Source organism: Manis pentadactyla, chromosome 17 (genome assembly GCF_030020395.1).
Source record: "Manis pentadactyla isolate mManPen7 chromosome 17, mManPen7.hap1, whole genome shotgun sequence".
NCBI lineage: Eukaryota > Metazoa > Chordata > Mammalia > Pholidota > Manidae > Manis > Manis pentadactyla.
The window spans coordinates 56715767-56735341 of NC_080035.1; the positions used below are offsets into that span (position 1 = coordinate 56715767).

At 36.4% G+C, this 19575-nt stretch overlaps 1 protein-coding gene across 6 annotated transcripts in view; it reads left to right on the forward strand.

Annotated features, from left to right (window-relative positions):
* Window positions 1-19575, forward strand: part of PCCA (propionyl-CoA carboxylase subunit alpha) — a 358555-nt gene that overhangs the window by 264704 nt on the left and 74276 nt on the right. For all 6 annotated transcript variants that reach the window (XM_036893600.2, XM_036893604.2, XM_057494481.1 and 3 more), the window contains one exon: window positions 12920-13018. In XM_036893600.2, the coding sequence (XP_036749495.2) occupies window positions 12920-13018 (99 nt within the window). The remainder of the gene's footprint in view (window positions 1-12919; window positions 13019-19575) is intronic.

Below are 19575 nucleotides of genomic sequence, written 5' to 3' on the forward strand. Positions count from 1 at the left end.
TTTAAAAAATGGTCAGAGGATCTGAACAGACACTTCTCCAAAGAAGAAATTCAGATGGCCAACAGGCACATGAAAAGATGCTCCACATTGCTAATCATCAGGGAAATGCAAATTAAAACCATAATGAGATATCACCTCACACCAGTAAGGATGGCCAACATCCAAAAGACAACAACAAATGCTGGCGAGGATGTGGAGAAAAGGGGAACCCTCCTACACTGCTGGTGGGATTATAAATTAGTTCAACCATTGTGGAAAGCAGTATGGAGGTATCTCAAAAAACTAAAAATAGAAATACCATTTGACCCAGGAATTCCACTCCTAGGAATTTACCCTAAGAATGCAGCAGCCCAGTTTGAAAAAGACAGATGCACCCCTATGTTTATTGCAGCATTATTTACAATAGCCAAGAAATGGAAGCAACCTAAGTGTCCATCAGCAGATGAATGGATAAAGAAGATGTGGTACACATACACAATGGAATATTACTCAGCCATAAGAAGAAAACAAACACTACCATTTACAACGACTTGGATGGAGCTAGAGGGTATTATGCTCAGTGAAATAAGCCAGGCAGAGAAAGACAAGTATCAAATGATTTCACTCATCTGTGGAATATAAGAACAAAGAAAAAACTGAAGGAACAAAACAGCAGCAGAATCACAGAACCCAAGAATGGACTAACAGTTACCAAAAGGAAAGGGACTGGGGAGGATGGGTGGGAAGGGAGGGAGAAGTGGGGGAAGAAGAAAGGGGGCCTTATGATTAACATGTATAATGTGTGTGAGGGCACGGGAAGGGCTGTGCAACACAGAGAAGACAAGTAGTGATTTTACAGCATCTCACTACACTGATGGACAGTGACTAATGGGGTATGTGGGGGGGACGTGGTGAAAGGGGGAGTCTAGTAAACATAATGTTCCTCATGTAATTGTAGATTAATGATACCAAAATAAAAATAATAAATAAATAAATAAACCACAGTGAGATATCACCTCACACCAGTCAGAATGGTCAGTACCCAAAAGACAAGAAATAACAAGTATTGGTGAGGATGTGGAAAAAGGGGAACCCTCCCCCCAAAAAAAAGCATATACTAATACTTTTGGGAGTAAATTTGCTAATACAGTTTTAAAACACAAACAAAACTAATCAAATATATGTTATTGGTATTGTAGTGTAAAAAGGAGATAAAACATCTTAGTATACATATTAGGAATAATGTCACTGATGGCCACCGCGACTGAGAAAGAGCACATAACTGCTGAATAATACCTGGTAGGGAGGAGCATTGAAAATAGAACATCAAATATATTTGTTGTTGGCCAGGAGAAGTGGACTGTCAGGGCAAACTGTATGTAGTAGTAGATTGCTAAACAGTCACAGATCATATAAAGGAGGCATATTAAGAAAGAGCATGTTGCAATTGCAGCATATGGAAATTTTGGAGGAGGGAGCCCTAGGCATTATCGTACGTCCTGGAGGCCACTGGAGTCAGGTGCGGGTTCTGAGGTGGTGAACCAGCAGCCTAGGTAATGGGGGTGTCCTGGGGGACATCTGTGGTAGCAAAGACATACAGAAAGCAAAAGAGATGCCAGTAGGAATCAGATGAAATTAAAAGAGTAAGTAATAGAGGAGGTATTAATGAAAGAACAGGAAAAATAGAAGAACAAGCAGAAGTAGGTATGTTTGGAAAAGGAGAAAAAAAGATCCAGAATATCATTATTGTGGGAGGAGCACCCAGTATCACTAAATTCAGCAGGTAGCATTTATTCAGGGCTTATTATGTGCCAGGCACCACTGTAAGTGCTTCACTTTATTCCTCAGAACCACTTTACGAGCATAGGTTTTACATGTGAGGAAGTGGAGAGCTGAACAGTTTGGTAACTTATGCAGTTGAGGTTCAAACATAAGCATCCTGTTAACTATTGGCAACAATACCACATAGAAAACCCAGGATTCCACCACAATTTGGTAGATTTGGCAGAAGTGAAGGCAGCTTCAGTTGCTCCTCATGTTAAGCTTATCTCCTAAGAGTTATTCATTAAGCTGATATAATTTACAGTATTATCTGCAGAGAATGACCTTATCACACCAATCCAAAAGAAACTACTACTATAATTAAAGTGTGGGCAAAATAATGTGGGATTTCTTTTTAAATCATGCAAACTGAAATTAAAGTTGTTACTGATCAATTAATGAGGTGATAATTAAACAGAAAGTAGTCAACCTGGGTGATAGTAGATCAGTACCAAAAATTTGCTTTAGCAATTGACATCCTTTGAGATATATTTAATTACATTTATAACACATGCATATTTAATATAATCTTTTGTGGCAGATGAACAGATCTTCACCATCATTATGTCTAATTCCTCTTGAGGTTTTTGTCATTATTATGTATATATTTTAGAAGAGAAATAAAAGATTATTTCTAAGATGATAGTGATGAAGAGGAAACTTATGAAAAATGGTTGTCCTTTGGTGTTCAGAAAAGAAGCATCTCATTTTACTCTTGAGAGGGCACTAGAGCCATCAAACTGTATCTTGGAATAATAAAGTATTTTAGTATTTTAGGATAAAGAATATCTACCATCTACCATAGATATTCTTTATCCTGAAATACTAAAACACTTCATTTTTATAAAATAAAATCATGTAACATTTTGTGTTACATTAACACAAGACTGTGTATAGTTCATATTAAAATGTTAAGAATCATTATAATAGATTTTTTTAAAGTTTGCATTTTTTTTGTTGTGTTTTACCTGAGAAATTAATGTTGAAGCCAGTAACTTAGGCAAGTTATTAGATCTAAATAACAGGAAAGTTACATGCTTCTTGCTGTCAACATCTTTTAGAATTTAAAAACAAAATGTTTGTGTTCTCACATACCTAGCAGCAGTTTATGTAGAAGTCAGTGTCATATGTTAGGTGATGGCAATATCCCAATTTTGTTAAGTGTGCAACATACAGATTTCTTTGTTATTGGGGAGTGTGGCTATACCTCATCTATTGATATACAATTTAATAATCATCTTTTTATTAGCAGTAGTTAAGAGATAAGAACCAAAGAACCAATAAACATCTTTATGTCTAGAACAGTCTTCTTGCAAGGTACAAATATGCAGTGTGTGTCTACTATATACAAGCACTATATTTATATTACCTGTGTTACTTTTGCTTTGACGTGTGAATTTAAGTGAAATACTTTGAGAATTGCAAGGTAATTCCATCTATGCCTTATGTAATTTATATGGCTTTTTAATTTCCTTTTATGTGAAATAGGAGGAGGAGAGGGGTGGGTTGGAGTACATTGTTTCTAAAATCCTTTTCAGCCTAATCGTCAAATGAGAAAGGTTCAGATCTTTTTCCACCTTTTGTGCAGTGATTATTTTTAAGATATACTATGAAAGCCTCATAAGGGAGCAGACACTAGTTACTTATTTTTGAGAATTCATTTTAGCTTGATCAACAAATCTTTTTATCCTTCATATTGTTTTCAGAAACAGAATCAAGATACATGATCTGAGACTTTTTAAAATAGTGGAAACATTATTTAGATTTAATTCTACACAATGCTAATCTTAACATTTGATGACAAAAAATAATTTAGAATTTGTGTATGATAAAAAAGAAGACTTGTATGGCAAATCAAAAAACACTTCTTATAGCCTGTCTCTTCCCAAATTTTTGTTATTTTTGGAAATGCTTTTTGGAAAGTATTTTGTTTTGTAACTTTTACATTCCTAATGTTGAAAAAAATTGTTCAGCAGGTGCCCACTGCAATGGAAGCTGTAGTATTCTAACTGTGTCATGAGGTATCTCTGAGGAAATGCCTTTTTTTTTAAATGGTAAAGGATGTAAGTAATCTCTCTCAAATGTCAAATTATTTTAGGGTGTGTACTTTCTTTTTCCCTTATGATTACGTAGATAGGAAAACTGAATGTTCCAAACAACCCGTGGAAAATGTTTGCCATCAACATTATTTGTACCACCAGTGCACTTAAATGCTTTCAGTGGAATACAGAGTTACAGGTAGATGATTAAATATGAGAAAAGGTTTTCTTGAAATAGGAAAGAAATCATGTTTTTGAACTGTTGTTTTAACATCATAAATATTCTAATTGTGAATACTTTTTAACTAAACTGATCTCTTGAAGCTGTGCAAATGTTTTCTGAAAATAGAGCCTGTTGAGATGAATTTCATGAGTTCTACCCACCGTAGCCTTGCTTTGATTAATTTGAACTTACAAAGTCAATACTTGAAATAGAATGTAATATTTAAATGATTACAGAATGGTTAACATACGATGTCCTTATACTAAAGACTGTAGTATTATACATCTTTGGAGTTTACACTTTTCAATACTGGGCAGGACCTCCATTTGGTCATTCTAACATTGTCGCTATTTCCCCTTTATCTCTGATTTTGTAAGTGATCAGTTTTATGTCTGTAAAAAATTAATCGTGTCTATAGTGAAGAGAACTAATCGAAGATGTGGGAAGACTAGTCGATTGCAGTAAGTAGTTCAGGTGAGAGGGGGTGGCCGGTTTGGCTAAGGTGGTAGTGATGAGGATGGAGAGAAATCAGCTGTTGGAAAGCGTTCTCCAGTCACCCGTGCTCTCGGATACAATGTCTTCCCTTCCTCTCAAGCCATTCCACAGTGTCCATTACTTCTCTTGCCTTGTTGTCAATAAACTTCCCTGTCTTCTCAGCCTTTTCTTGAATGTTCTGCCACTTGCCTTCAGAGAATCCTGGCAGTTGTTTTTCTCTCATAGCATGTGCACCTCAGAGATGGGATATGGGATGGCTCTTCTCCTAGTGTCATTCTAGACTACTGTTCCCTCCCTCCTGGAAAACCCTCATTCCTTGATGTTCACATCACTGATCCGTATCACTGCCTCCCTTCCCTCCTGAGAACCTCCAGGTTCCCTCCCCTGCATCCCTGCCCCTGAAATTGAAGGTCAGCAGCTAGTTCATGGCCTGTTTCTCTGCCTCAAAACAACCATCAGTTCTTATGCTTTCTTTTCATCCACAGCCTCCACACCTGTTTGTCCATCCTTTATCCAGTTCAGATTCCCTAGTCTGTAGTTACAGTCATTTACTTACAAATACCCCTTCATTCTTCCATCAATTCCAAATTTAGGTGAACTCAGCCTCCATCTTCTTTATGCCTACATCAAAGTACCTGAGCATTGCTGGAGAAAAATCGCGTACCAAGGCAGGCTCAGATCAGCACGTGTGCGTGGTGTCCCACTGCAGCCGAGTGTCCGGCGCTGTGCTGCAGTTCTGCCATTTTTCTAATAAGCTCACCCTCCCTTTTCCTCAGTGACTCTTCCATATGTAGACTCCATATTCATACTTCCCACTTTCATTCTCCAGTTTGTATTATTCCTGAATATTCCACTTCTCTCTGCTACCAAGAGTCTAGACCTGGTCACTGTAATTTTTATTTTTGTTTCATCAAATTCATTGTCCAAATTGTAGCCAGAATGACCTTTTAAAAACACAAAGCTGATGTTATTCCTCTCCAGCTAAGGTCCTGTGGTGTTTCCCTTTGCTCTCCACTCTGTCTGGGTGTCCCACTTTCTATATTCTGCACACTGGTTTCAAATAAGCTAAGCTCCTACTCGCCTCAGGGATTTTTTTTCTTTAAACATGATATTACCTCTGGAATATCCCCACACACCCACCTATTGCTTTCACACTAATTCCTACTGACTCTTCAGATCTTAAAAGATCACCTCCTCAGAGAGGTTTTCCTTCTTGCTGAGAAGTAAAGGGTAATAACAATTAAGATAGTACAAAAATTGCTTAATATTTATGACCTTTTCGAATATAGTTTTAGTAGCCAGATTGTAGAAGGTTATGGGGAAAGGTATGTAGTAGGAAACAGATACAGAGCACTTGTTCTAGAACCTGTCAGAGAAAAGGAGAGATGCAAACTACCAGTAGTTTGGTAGTTGGAGAACATAGTGGGTCAAGTGCACATGCTGTGAAAATATGGGAGTCCTGTACATGCTGAAAGCAGAGGGGAAGATGCCAGGAAAGGAATGCCAGTAAGGAAAATAAGACATATCAGTGAAGGACAGAAGATGGCGGATGATACAAGAAAATAAGAGGACTTATCTCTCATTGGTTCTAATTTTTAAGAGGTCTGCCAAGAGTATGGGTCAATATTAATATGATAATTAATGTAAACTTGGTGCACTTGAGTCCTAGGTCTAGTTAAAGTAAAGACAAAATCTTTATGTTTGGGTAGTATTTCTAAACAGATGATATGTCTTTGGGTTATTTTTAAAATAGAGTTTTAAAATAATTTTAGATATTCTAGTGTTCTCATAGGGCTAGAACATTTCCACAGTATTGTCTGCCTTGAGAGGTTTGAAGTTTTATTTGAGCTCCAGGGTATTATTATTATGTCATTTGTCACTTCAGTGTTGGTCTATTGACTTAGTTTTTTTGGTCTTTTAAAGGAAAGGTCTTAAAAACTTCCAGCCCCAACAGAGGTGCTCAAGCAACACAAAACCAAAAAATTGCTTTCTAATTTGAAATTTGCCATATCAGAAATTTAACTACCTAAATATGTCATCAGTGAAAGGGCTTTGCAACTGTAAAATCACAGAATTTTAGACCTGGAAGAGATCTTTAGCATTGCTGGGTCACATCCCTCATTTTTAGATGAAGAAGAGAGTTGAGAAAGAGAGATTGAATACATTGTAAAATTGGGTGCTGTGGGTGAAGTCAGTAAATCTACGACCAGAGATATTGTAATGAGTATTGCTTTTTTAACCAACGTGAAGTTTTAAAAGAACTGCCACTCTGTTGTGTGCTTATTAGTAAAAGATCTAAAGTAGGTATTGATTGCATGCTGTAAATAGAGAGGAATTAGGCACTTACACTTAACATTTTAATTTTTTTAAATATACAATACACATGTATAAGAAATTAAAAGGTATGAATAGGTTTGCAGTGGAAAGCAATCCTTCCTTCCATCCCTGTCACTCAGGCCCTTTGCTCCTCTTAGACATTTGTCTAGAGATACTGCATGCATTTAAAAACACACACTTACAGGTTCTTATTTTTCCTTGACAAATAATGTCATACTATATACACTATTCTGTGTTTTCTCGGGGATGGTTTCCTATTAGTATACACAGAAATGCCTCATTTTTTTAAAAAAAGGAGTGCTTACTTTTCTTCATTACTACAAGATGTACTACACTCTTTAAGGACATCTTGGCTGGGTATAAAATGGAGGGGACAGTATTTTCTTTTTTTAGTACTTAGACCACGTGCTCTGTGGTCATCTGTATCAGTGCTGCTCTTAAGAAATTAGACTGACCTGAAGCTTTTCCCTGCTTATGCATGATTTCTACCTACATATGATTCTTACCATACTCTTGCCTAAATGTCCAAACAATTCTTTCTTTATTCTTAGGTTTCATAAACACCATTGTTCTTCAAAATCAAGGCTTTATTTATTTGGGAAAGGTTTAACCTATAATGTCTTTGAATTTACATTTGCTTTTTTTCCTTTATAAGCCTTTTTGAAGAAGACTTTTAAAATATTCTTAGATCCCATTTTTCCCTTCTTCATAACTGTTGTCTTATCTAGAAATTGTTTTTATATTGTTAGTCTTTTCCATTTTTTATATGATTTCTCTGTGTCCTTCTCTTTCTTTTTACTCACATTTATTCTATTTTTGGTTGCTTCTTAATGTGGCCTTTGTCTCTCTAATGTTATTTTTCTCTTCATATTTTTTCTGAGTTCTACCAGCTTTATTTTCATTTCCTTCTGTTGTTATATGATCTCTTCTTTGAACCTTTGTTTTTCTTCTTTGAGCTCATTTTTTTTAAAGAGGAGTCACATTTCCTATGGTTGTCTTTGAGACTTTGCAGAATTATTTATCTGAACTCTTCCTGTGTTTCTTTGAGTAGTTCTTCGTGTATTATGTGCTCTTAATTTATCTTTCTTTATAAAAATATTTTGTTTTGAAAATTTTATGCAAAGATTCAGTATTAGTTATTTTCTGATTAGTATTTATGTTACACTAGGGTGGGTAGCAGGGTATAAACATGGGAAGTCCACAGCTTTTCCTTGTAAAGCTTGTTACCCTAATACCCTCTCACCAAATATGTTATTTAATTTGCCCTAAAGTTCATTTTCCATTAGTTTTAGCCATTGAAAAGATAGGGTAGTTCTTTATGTCAGGTTCTCAGTGTCATGATAATGAATTGCTACTTCTAGTCTATAACTCCTGCTTCAGTCACTCTTGGTTAAAGAATTAGATGTAGACAATATATATGGCATGGTAACAAGAATTCTTCAGTTCAGTTTGTCCCTGCCTTTCTATATTATTAAAATGCTCAAAGAAACATTCCCTATCCTATAGTTTATACTTATACCTGGATTTCACTTATGTAATGATAGCATCAATATAATCATTGCATCTACTGTTCAAGATTATGCTTTTGGAGAAATCTGTTTACTGATTGAGTCCTGAGAAGGCATATGATGGTTGCTTTCAGCATGTTCTCTTCCTTCATTTATAATTTGCAGATATGTTTCATAGTTTATGATTTGGAGCTCTGTTAACTCCCTTGCCCCAGTTGTACAGTGAAGTTATAAAATTATACTCATTACTTAACATGTGTACAAGGAAATGCAGTTTTAAAAATTGTCTATCACATGTAATCTTCCCCATAAACCCTCTACCTTTAGCAAGACGTGAAGGGGAAGAAAAAAATAAACAGGATCTTGGGCTCTTTTAGTTTAAAGTGTTTTTCAGATACTGTAGTGTTTCAGGTTTCCTTGCCCTTCTCCGGTTTCCTCCAGGTGTGGAGTCTGGGTGAATGGAAAAGGGGCCTTTGAGAACGTGGTCAGACTCCCCTCATACCTCTGGAGGTGAACTCAGACCCACACTGTCCTTACAAGGCTTTGCTGCAAGGATCTAGACCGGTGGCTGTTGAGTAATGATTCATCCTGATTGTCACGGAAGAGGTTTCTACTACCCATAGTTCTGGTTTCTACTTGCCTGCAGTCATGGAGTCCCCTGTACTAGGTGGTCTTTATCCTGACCCAGTCTTCCTCTAGTCATCTCACTGGGACAGGTAGACATTTCTGGATTCCTACCGTGATGTACTCATGTCATCTGTCCAGACTTCCTCCTGTGCTGTTGCTCTGACACCACTTAAGAATGCCATGAAACCAAGCCCTGGGCCTTACTAGAAGCCTGCAGTCTCCTTGGACTGTTCCAGATGTGGACTCCCAGCCCAGATATTTTTAGGGTACCTGGTACCTGTCAAAATGTTTTCACCTATCTCTCTCCCCTGCCTCCCCCTACCTGTTCACAAGGTCCACACAAAAAGGAAATAGGGACTCTGACCTCTGCATCTTCCCTCTGAATCTTTCCTTCCTATAATCCACACAGACTTGAAAGGACCTATTTTCATTTTCATGTTTCTACCTGGGAGGAACTTCCCTTTTGTCTTTTTCCCCAAGTTAATGTTCACATCCACTCGTTCAGTAGCAGAGGATGCAGGGAGAGAAGTCAGTTTATCAGTAAGGGAAGTAAATCAAAGGTATTTAAAAAGTACTATTTTCAATTTTTGAAGAGGTAGAATTTTTTCCTGTGTTTTCATTTTTTAAGTTGGATTTATCGAGATACAATTTACATAAAATTTGTTCTTTCTAATTGTATGGTCTGATTGAGTTTTGACAAATATAAATGATTGTATAATCACCACCAAATCAAGATTCAGAACATTTCCATCACCCCGAACACTTCCCCTCACGCCCCTTCCTAACCAAAGTCACCCTCGTGCCCTTGGCCCTGACAACCCCTGACCTGATTTCTGCCCTTTTCAGAATTTCATATAAATGGAACCACACAATGCCTACTCTTTTGTGTCAGCTTTTTTTCACTTAGCACAATGCTTTTGAGATAATTGAGAAAAAAAAGGTAATTACTTCTCCACTGTAAATTGTATTTTCCCAATACCATATTTGTTTATTCCTTAATCAGTTCATTGGGCTTTTGGTTTTTTTTTTCTGGTTTGAGGCTGATGGAAACATTTTTCTGTATCTTGTCTGCTATCATAAACAAGCTTCTATGAACTTCATGAATAGGTCTTTGTATATACATATCTTTTCAGTTATTTGGAGTTTCCTAAAGTGGGTCTATTATTTTTCAGTCCTACCAGAAATGTGTAAAAGCTCTGATTGTTCAATATCTTAGTCAGCTCTTAGTATTATCATTCTTTTTCATTTTAGTCATCCTAGTGGGTGTATAGTGTTAGTTCATTCTAGTTTCAATTTGCCTTTTCCTAATGACCAATCAATGATGTGCTTGTCATCTATTTCTCTTCTTTCATGAAGTGTCTGATCAAATCTTTTCCCTATTAAGAAAAATCCAGTTTTTCGTTATTGAGTTGTAAGAGTCAATTCTTTGTATATTTTGGATGTTAAGTCCTTTATCAGATATGTGTTTTGCAAATATTTTCTCCCAACCTATGGTTTGGCTTTCCTTTTCTTAAACATTGTCTTTCAAACAGAAGTTTATAATGTTGGTAAAGTCCAATTCATCTGTTTTTTCTTGTAAGATTTGTCATTTTTGTGTCCTAAGAAATTTTTGCCTGGACCAAGATCATAAAGATTTTCTCTCATGTTTTCTTCCAGAAGATTTTTAGTTTTAGGTTTTATATTTAGTTTTCATTGTTATGAGTTGATTTTTTTTTATGGAATTAAAGTTCAGGGTTTACTTTTTTAAGATAGATGTTCAATCGTTCCAGTACTATTTGTTGACAAACTATACTTTCCCTGCTTAATATTGTGGCATTTTTTTGTTTTTGAAAATCAACTACTTACGTGTGGGTCCCTGAGATTTCAGTTTTTTTCTCTTAATGAATATATCTGTTCTTATACTAGTTTCTTGATTACTGTGGTTTTATGGGAGGTCTTAAAATCAAGTGGCATGAGTTCTTCAAATTTGCTAATTTTTTCCAAAAATTTATTCACTATTCTATATAAAATCAGCTGATCAGTTTCTACCAAAAAAAAAAAAAATCCTGCCACAATATTGATTGGAATTACATTGAAAATATAGATCATTTGGAATAGAATTTACATCTTAATAATATTAAAGCTCTTCTAATTCATGAACATGTTATATATCTCTGTTTTTTAGGTCTACTCTAATTTCTCACAAAAATACTACTTCTGATTTTTGAAAAAGTTAAATTTCCCCCTTTTCATTTGTTATTTTTTTCAGATTTATTGAGATGATTCACATGCTATACAGTTTACTCATCTAAAATGCATTAATTCTCTGGCTTGTCAATAGTCTCAGAGCTGTGCAACCATCACCACAATCAATCCTAGAACATTTTCATCATATCAGATCCAAAAGCCCATACCCCAGAGCTGTCGCCCCTCATCCTCCGGCTATGCCCGCACTCCCACCTCAAGGCAAACACTAATCTGCCTTCCGTCTCTGGGATTCTGGACATTCCATGTCAATGGAAGTACAGTTGACCTTTGTTTAAGGATAGTTAAAACCATTAGAGACAAGAGAAAGGAGAAAATTTTTAGGAGCTACCATGACAAAAATATTGGTTGAGTGAGACTTTCAAATGTTTACTTATTTTATCTTCACAACATCCTCTTGAATAGTTTGGAAACTGATGTTCGGAGAGGTTTAACACTCCAATTTAGCAAAAACTTTAAGTTAGTAAAACAGCAATGTCAAGTGAGGCCAAGTCCATGCGATCCCAAAGCCATTGCTTTTTTCTTCCAAGTTACTAAATTGGGCTGTAGTACAGGGACACCACTGAATCCAGAAATACAAAGGAGTGAATAATACATGTCCTGGTGATATTTTGTTAGATAACCATTAACATGTCTTTGTTTCTGGCCTTTATGACCACCTTTTAGTGGAAATACATATGCATAATTATCTATTCAGACATACACATCTATGTGTATATGCACATATTTTTCTAAACAGCATAAGTCTGAGTTTTCTATTTTCATAAGTGAGTATTTGTTAAGACAATAAAGTGGTAGTGAAGGAATTGTTAGAGATCATCTATCTTGGCTCTACTACATGTTTATTTTGAAACTTAAATATCCCTTTGTTAGGTTGTTTACTGTAGACTTAATGTTATGTTTTTCCTACCTTTTATAATAAGGAGTTAGGGCATCAGTGAGTAAAAGGGAAGAAATAACTAATAGTACTTTCCATTTTAAATTAGCTCTGTTTTTCCTCTCAGTTACTTTCATATTGTTTTTTGCAAGTTACAGTTTTTCTCTTAAAAGTATTTGCTTTAAAAGGTTATGTTTCTTGGGAAGTTTATAAATGCTGACTTGATGAAATTAGTCATTTGTGATTGACAAAAATATGACAACTTTGCAAAGTTCAAATGGACTTTTAATATTCCACATCAAAGAATTTTTCCTAATTAAAGCTTCTGTTTAATTAAGATAACAATGCATAGTCCTTCATTAAAATTAACACAGAAAAAGTTCTTTCTTGGTCCTTGGAGAGGATATTATATGCAAGCCCTGATGTGTGGGTTGCAAAATGTCACTGGAATTTATATGCATTACTTGTCTAATTGCAGTAAATGTAGCATGTCCAGATAGGTTTAGAGTTGGAAGGCTGTTTGTTACTTACTGGAAATCACTTGAAACCTCAGTACCCAGAGGCAGCTGTGCCCAGGTCCTTCACCTCTCCCCAGAGATGGCTGAGAAGACTCTTGTTGGACCCTGTCTTTCATGGTGGGAGCAATAAACATGACAGGTTGTTTGGGAGCCATCTGTTTAAAATGGCTGCTGCTTTGTATGCAGCAATGAACTTGAGATCAGTTTTCGGTCTTTCTTCATGGTAACAGTCTTATTTGGTGTCACAACAGGTGGAAGTTGATGGGTCGAAACTAAATGTGACCAGCACGTGGAACCTGGCTTCACCCTTACTGTCTGTCAACATTGATGGCATTCAGAGGACGATACAGGTAAATGTTCTGATGATTTATGTAGAGGGCTCTGTCAAGTCCAGAATCCTTACTAGGACCAGTGTGGTTAATACTTACAGAATAGGAGGGAAAAGCTGCATTTCATCTACATCACACATTTTATAGTTGAACACATTTTTTCTTATTTTAGAGGATCTTGACTTAGGTTTTATTCTGGGGAATCAATGTTTTCTTTTTTCAGGCAATATAGGAAAGGTACTGTATTATACTTTGTTGTAAATAAAACATCATGCATGCTCTTCTAAAAATACTAGATCATCAGCAGTTCTCTTTGCCATTTTGGATTTTTAGTTGTAAAATAAGGCTTACTTTGTTCCCTTTCTTTTCTGTGGAATTGACATTGTGCAGTATTAGATCAGCAGAAATGTGAACTGTTTGGGTTGACCATAGCACATTGTTGCCTTTTAAAAACTGAGTAACCTTAATTCATTAATCTTTCTTTTCCCTCCCAATATAAAATATCTTGCATTGAGGAAATGCCTAGAAATTGACAGTTAATTGGGTGTTCTTTCTCATCAATGACCTCCATTTTAAAGTAGACAGCTCTGAAAAGAGATTCTGCCGAAATTCCTTCCACTCACTTCAGTGCTATTAAAACACCATGGAACATGTGACTATTATATCCAAATAAAAATCATAAACCCCCTCCCTTAGCATTAAATTTTTGTTCTTTTTTCTTGTTTTAAAAAAATGTTTTTGCGTTCCCTTAACTTGATTTTACACAGGAAGCTGATTTTTTTTTTCCTTTTTTAAATTAAGGTATTATTGATATACACTCTTAGGAAGGTTTCACATGAAAAAACAACGTGGTTACTACATTCACTCATATTATCATGTCCCCACCCATACCCCATTGCAGTCACTGCCCATCAGTGTAGTAAGATGCCACAGAGTCACTATTTGCCTTCTCTGTGCTACACTGTCTTCCCCATGATCCCCCACACACAATGTGTGCCAATCATAATACCCCTCAATCCTCTTCTCCCTCCCTCCCCAACCACCCCTCCCCTTTGGTAACCACTAGTCCCTTCTTGGAGTCTGAGTCTGCTGCTATTTTGTTCCTTCAGTTTTGCTTCATTGTTATACTCCACAAATGAGGGAAATCATTTGGCACTTGTCTTTCTCCACTTGGCTTATTTCACTGAGCATAATATACTCCAGCTCCATCCATGTTGTTGCAAATGGTAGGATTTGTTTCTTTCTTATGGCTGAATAGTATTCCATTGTATATGTACCACATCTTCTTTATCCATTCATCTACTGATGGACACTTAGGTTGCTTCCATATCTTGGCTATTGTGAAAAGTGCTGCAGTAAACATAGGGGTGCATGTGTCTTTTTGAATCTGAGAAGTTGTATTCTTTGGGTAAATTCCAAGGAGTGGGATTCCCGGGTCAAATGGTATTTCTATTTTTAGTTTTTTGAGGAACCTCCATATTGCTTTCCACAATGGTTGAACTAATTTACTTTCCCACGAGCAGTGTAGGAGGGTTCCCCTTTCTCCACAACCTCACCAACATTTGTTGTTGTTTGTCTTTTGGATGGTGACGATCCTTACTGGTGTGAGGTGATATCTCATTGTGGTTTTAATTTGCATTTCCCTGATGATTAGTGATGTGGAGCATCTTTTCATGTGCCTGTTGGCCATCTGAATTTCCTATTTGGAGAATTGTCTGTTCATATCTTCCACCCATTTTTTAATCAGGTTATTTGCTTTTTGGGTGTTGTGGCATGTGAGTTCTTGATATATTTTGGATGTTAACTCCTTGTCGGATATGTCATTTACAAATACATTCTCCCATACTGTAGGATGCCTTTTTGTTCCGTTGATGGTGTCCTTTGCTGTACAGAAGCTTTTTAGTTTGATGTAGTCCTGTGTGTTCATTTTTGCTTTTGTTTCCCTTGCTTGAAGAGATGCAGGAAACTGATTTTTAAAACCTACAGAAATCTGGAGAATCACAGGTAAAGTCTTCTGTATGCTAGATTCATGAATACCTTTATTAGAGACTGTGGGGCAGAAATCTCCAGTAAATATTTGATGACTAAGTTAATTTTCAGGCCAGATTCAATTGGTACATTACCTGGAATCATTAAACTCTTAGTAATGAGCTCCATATTTTGACTTTGGTTTTTTGACTTGTCCCAGTATGTATTTTTTTCTCTCCTATTTCTTTTTCATATTCTAATTATAAGGTGAAACACTTGGAAAAAATATCATTGCATAATTTTATATCTCTTAGATCCATTCACTATGGCTTCAAATTATGGTTTTGTTATATTTGATGTTCAATAGAATACACTGTGTGCTGAATGTGCTGCGGCTCAGGCCTGTGTGTGCCTTGGACCTGGTGGCGTAGTATGACTCATAGTAGTAAGTAGAGGAATACAAAGTCCTATGCCCTAGAGCTTTGTATAATGAGATTTCAACTTCCTTCTCAATGGCTGTGCAGATCGGTGTCTTGACAGCTCTTTTACATTATAGTTGAATTAATCCTGGGTATGTATTTGGAATGACCCTCAGAAATATTTTCCCTAGCATAGGTATAATATTCAGTAAATCCTTTTTTATTCTTTTAAGTTCTTTGGTAAAAAAAAAAAATCAGTGTGAAGCAAATGACCCCTCAAGACAGTGCCCTTGACTCTTGGGAGGTCATTGCTCCTAGTTACCTGCTCTTGCAGGAAGGAAGCAAACTCTTTCAGAGAGGCAAATGGTATACCAGGGAAAAAGTCATTCATTTACCTGCAAAAAAGTGAGGGAAGTTTTTCCTTAACGGAACGGATATATTTTATTTACTTCTCTGGGCATTAGCATTCAGTGTTGATTTTTTATCTCCAAAATATAGTATGGTCCCCATGAAATTAATAACATGAGAATAAATAATCCATAGTGTTTACTGTGTGTTAGGTGCAGTTCTGAGCACAGTACATGTACTAACTCATTTCATCTTCACAACCACACCAAGTAGTCCTATTATTTACACTTTTGTAAACAAGGCAGCTGAGTGGCCTGTGCATACAGTAAAACAACAAATTGGACTGGATCTATACTGTTGGAACTCAACCAAGAATTAGGAGAAGTGCAAATTGTAGCGCTCCAAAATCTTACAACTACAGACTATTTACTGTTAAAAGAACATAAGGGATGTGAACAGTCTCCAGGAATGGGTTGTTTTAATTTGTCTGATTTCTCTCAGACTGTTCAAGTTCAGTTGGACAATATCCACCATATCATAGATAAGTTTTCACAAATGCCTAAGGTGCCTAACTGGTTTTCTTGGTTTCACTGGAGGTGGCTGGTAATTACAGGTAAGCTTTGGTTATGTAACTATACTCCTATTATGTTAATGTGTGTGCACAATTTAAGTAGTAGCTTAAAACCTATACATGCTGAAGTTACTCTACAAGAAGATATGTCAAAGAAATAATCAATCTTCCCATGTTTTCTTCCGCCTGCTACTTCTATAGCTTTTCTTCTTCCTTCCTAATTAGAACCCTTAAATAGAATTCGTGCCTCATATCAAATTTACCGAGTATCATAATTCTTCCAAGTGGTAAAGATACCTCAAGACAAATGCTGGGCATAGAAGCTACAGGGCATAAATATGCAAAGAAATAAAAAGCTAACCATTTCAAACAATAAGGCTTCTCTCTCACTTACCAACTTTACATTTCCCTGTATGGCCCCGGAAGATGACTGGTTAGCCAGAGACGGGTAAGATTCCTCAAGGGAGGAACAACCTAAGACAGGCACAGTCGCAGGGGGGCCATCAGGTGAGAAATTGGGGATCAACAGAGGTGAGGCTTAGAACCTCACCCCCCCTGTTCTGAGAGAAATCTTCTGCATACGTGGATGTTTTATTGCCCTGGTCTAGCTTGGATTAACACATAGTCTACAGGCACACACCTGATCATCTACATTTGCTCTCTTACAACACTAAACTATGTTTTCTACCTTTATCTGGTATCTACCTACCATTTCAGCATTTTATTAAAAATAGTAATAATAAAGAGAGAAATGTGGTATCCACATATAAATCAAGTATAAAAATCAAATGAGTATTCATATTTGAACTGCCTGTTTATAGTTCATAATGCCTGAGCAAAACCGAAAGTTTCTGTGATGACTGCCCTTGTACTGTTCACTATGTAACTTATTCACTATGTAAGATTTTGTTCTCCATGTAAGAACTTGTTTGTTATGCCTCAGAAGATTGGAGACTGACGAAAATTAGGCTTGGGGTGGATTAATGATTGTGCATTGAGCATTGACTCCCCTATACAGAATTTTATTGTTGTTAACAACCATTTGATCAATAAATATGAGAGATGCCCTCACAAAAAAGAAAAAAGTATACACTTCCAATGGTAAAATAATAAGTAACCGGGATGTAATGAATATAGTCAAGATACTGTAACAGCTTGGTATGGTGATAGCTGGAACCTAGAATTGTCATGTATATAAATGTTGAATCACTATGTTGTACACCTGAAACTAATGTAATGTAATACTGTATGTCAACTACCCTTCAATAAAAAATAATTATCTACAAAAAAAAACAAGGCAGCTGAGGCTCAGAGAAAGTGAGTGGCTTGCTGAAGCCTTTGAAGGCTTGTGAATTGCATAGCGTGGACTCTGCTTTATCCTTAGGCCAGTGGGACCCATGGAGGAGTTTTAACTTATGAAGTGATGGTATGAACAGAAATGGAGTTTAGAAACAGCTTGTTTTGGCTGCATTGTGGGGAGAGGGTTGAAGAATGAGCCTGGAGACAGAGAGAGAAGTTAGGAGGTGTTAGAAAAGTAGAGATGGGAAATAATTTGGCCTGGCAATTCTAGCAACAAGCAGAATGAAGAGAGCTGTGTGCCGAAGGGGTTTGAAAGAAGGAGAGCAGAACAAACTGGGGCATCGCAGCGCCCTTGGTTCCCCTTCCCCCTGCCCTTCAGCACCGTCAGGTTGTTTATTCCTCACCTCTTTCTCGCTGTGGACCCTTTGGGCTGCGCTGGCTAGGGGTTCCCACTCAGTGTCTCCAAGAAAATAGCTATTGAAAATTGTGTGATGTGTGTATGCATTTCTCTTAAACTTGTTTATGATAAATTCAGAGATGAATTCAGTGATGGATATTTCCAAAGGTATTTTTCAAGTAATTTTACAGTAATAACTGCCAGGGTTTTTTCCTGGATTTTTGTGCATTTATTTACACTTTTATTGTTAAGTATGTACACAAAGCAATATGTATTGATCTGTAAAAGCTAAAGAATAATAACAAAAATCCTGATTTTAAACTTATCACTTTCTTTCTTTTAGGGAATTTACATGTACAGCCAAACTGTAAACAATATAATGTTTAACTTCCCATGTTTCTGAAAACATGTAAATGGCACCATACTCTTTGCTTTTGTGTGTAGAACTTTCTTACACTGCTGTGTTTGTGAGATTGGTTCATTTGGATGCATATAGCTTTATTTTTTTCCATGCTATGTGTTCTTAAACCATATTTGTATACCACTATTTAGTCTCTTCCCTGAGTAGACATTTATGTTATTTTATTTTTAGAACAAACAATGCTTCTATGAGCATTCTTCTACATGTTTCTTCTTGAAGTAAGAATTTCTCCAAGGAATATGCCAGTAGAATGGCTGAGTTGTAGAGACTATGCATCTTGAATCCTACATGGTAGTGCCAAATGGTTTTGCCCTATGTGCCTATGCCAGTTTTCATGACTACCAGTAGTGATTTATATATATTTTTTGCCTTTTTAAAAAATTGAAGTATAGTTGATATGCAATATTCTATTAGTTTCAAGTATACAACACATTGGTTCAACAGTTAACCAACCAGAACAGCTACTATCTGTCATAGGAAGATGTTACAGAATCATTGACTCTATTCTCCATGCTGCTATGGTATCCCCGTGACCAGCCTACATTATGATTGAGAATTTTTGTGCCCCTTTATCCCCCTCAACCTCCCACCCACCCACCACAACCCCTGCCCCATGGTAACCTCCAGTCACTTCTCAATGTCTAAGAGTCTACTGATGTTTTCTTCCTTTTGTTTTGCTTTGTATTTATATTCCACAAATAAGTGAAATCATATGGTATTTGTCTTTCTTTGCCTGGCTTATTTCACCCTCTAGATCCATCCATGTTGTTGCAAATGGCAGGATTTCTTTTCTTTTATGGCTGAATAATACTCCATTGTATATGTACCACATCTTCTTTATCCATTGATGGTTGCTTCCATATCTTGGCTATTGTAAATAATGCAGCAATAAATATAGGGGTGCATATATTTTTTTGAATCAGGGTTTTTGTTTTCTTTGTGTAAATTCTTAGAAGTGGAATTACTGGGTTGAATGGTATTTCTATTTTTTTGTTTTTTAGGAACCTCCATACTGCTTTCCACAGTGGCTGTACCAGTTGACATTCCCACCAGCAGTGTAGGAGGGTTCCTGTTTTTCTACATCTTTGCCAACACTCATTATTTCTTTCTTTTGGATAGTGGCCTCTCTGACTCATGTAAAGTGATAGCTCATTG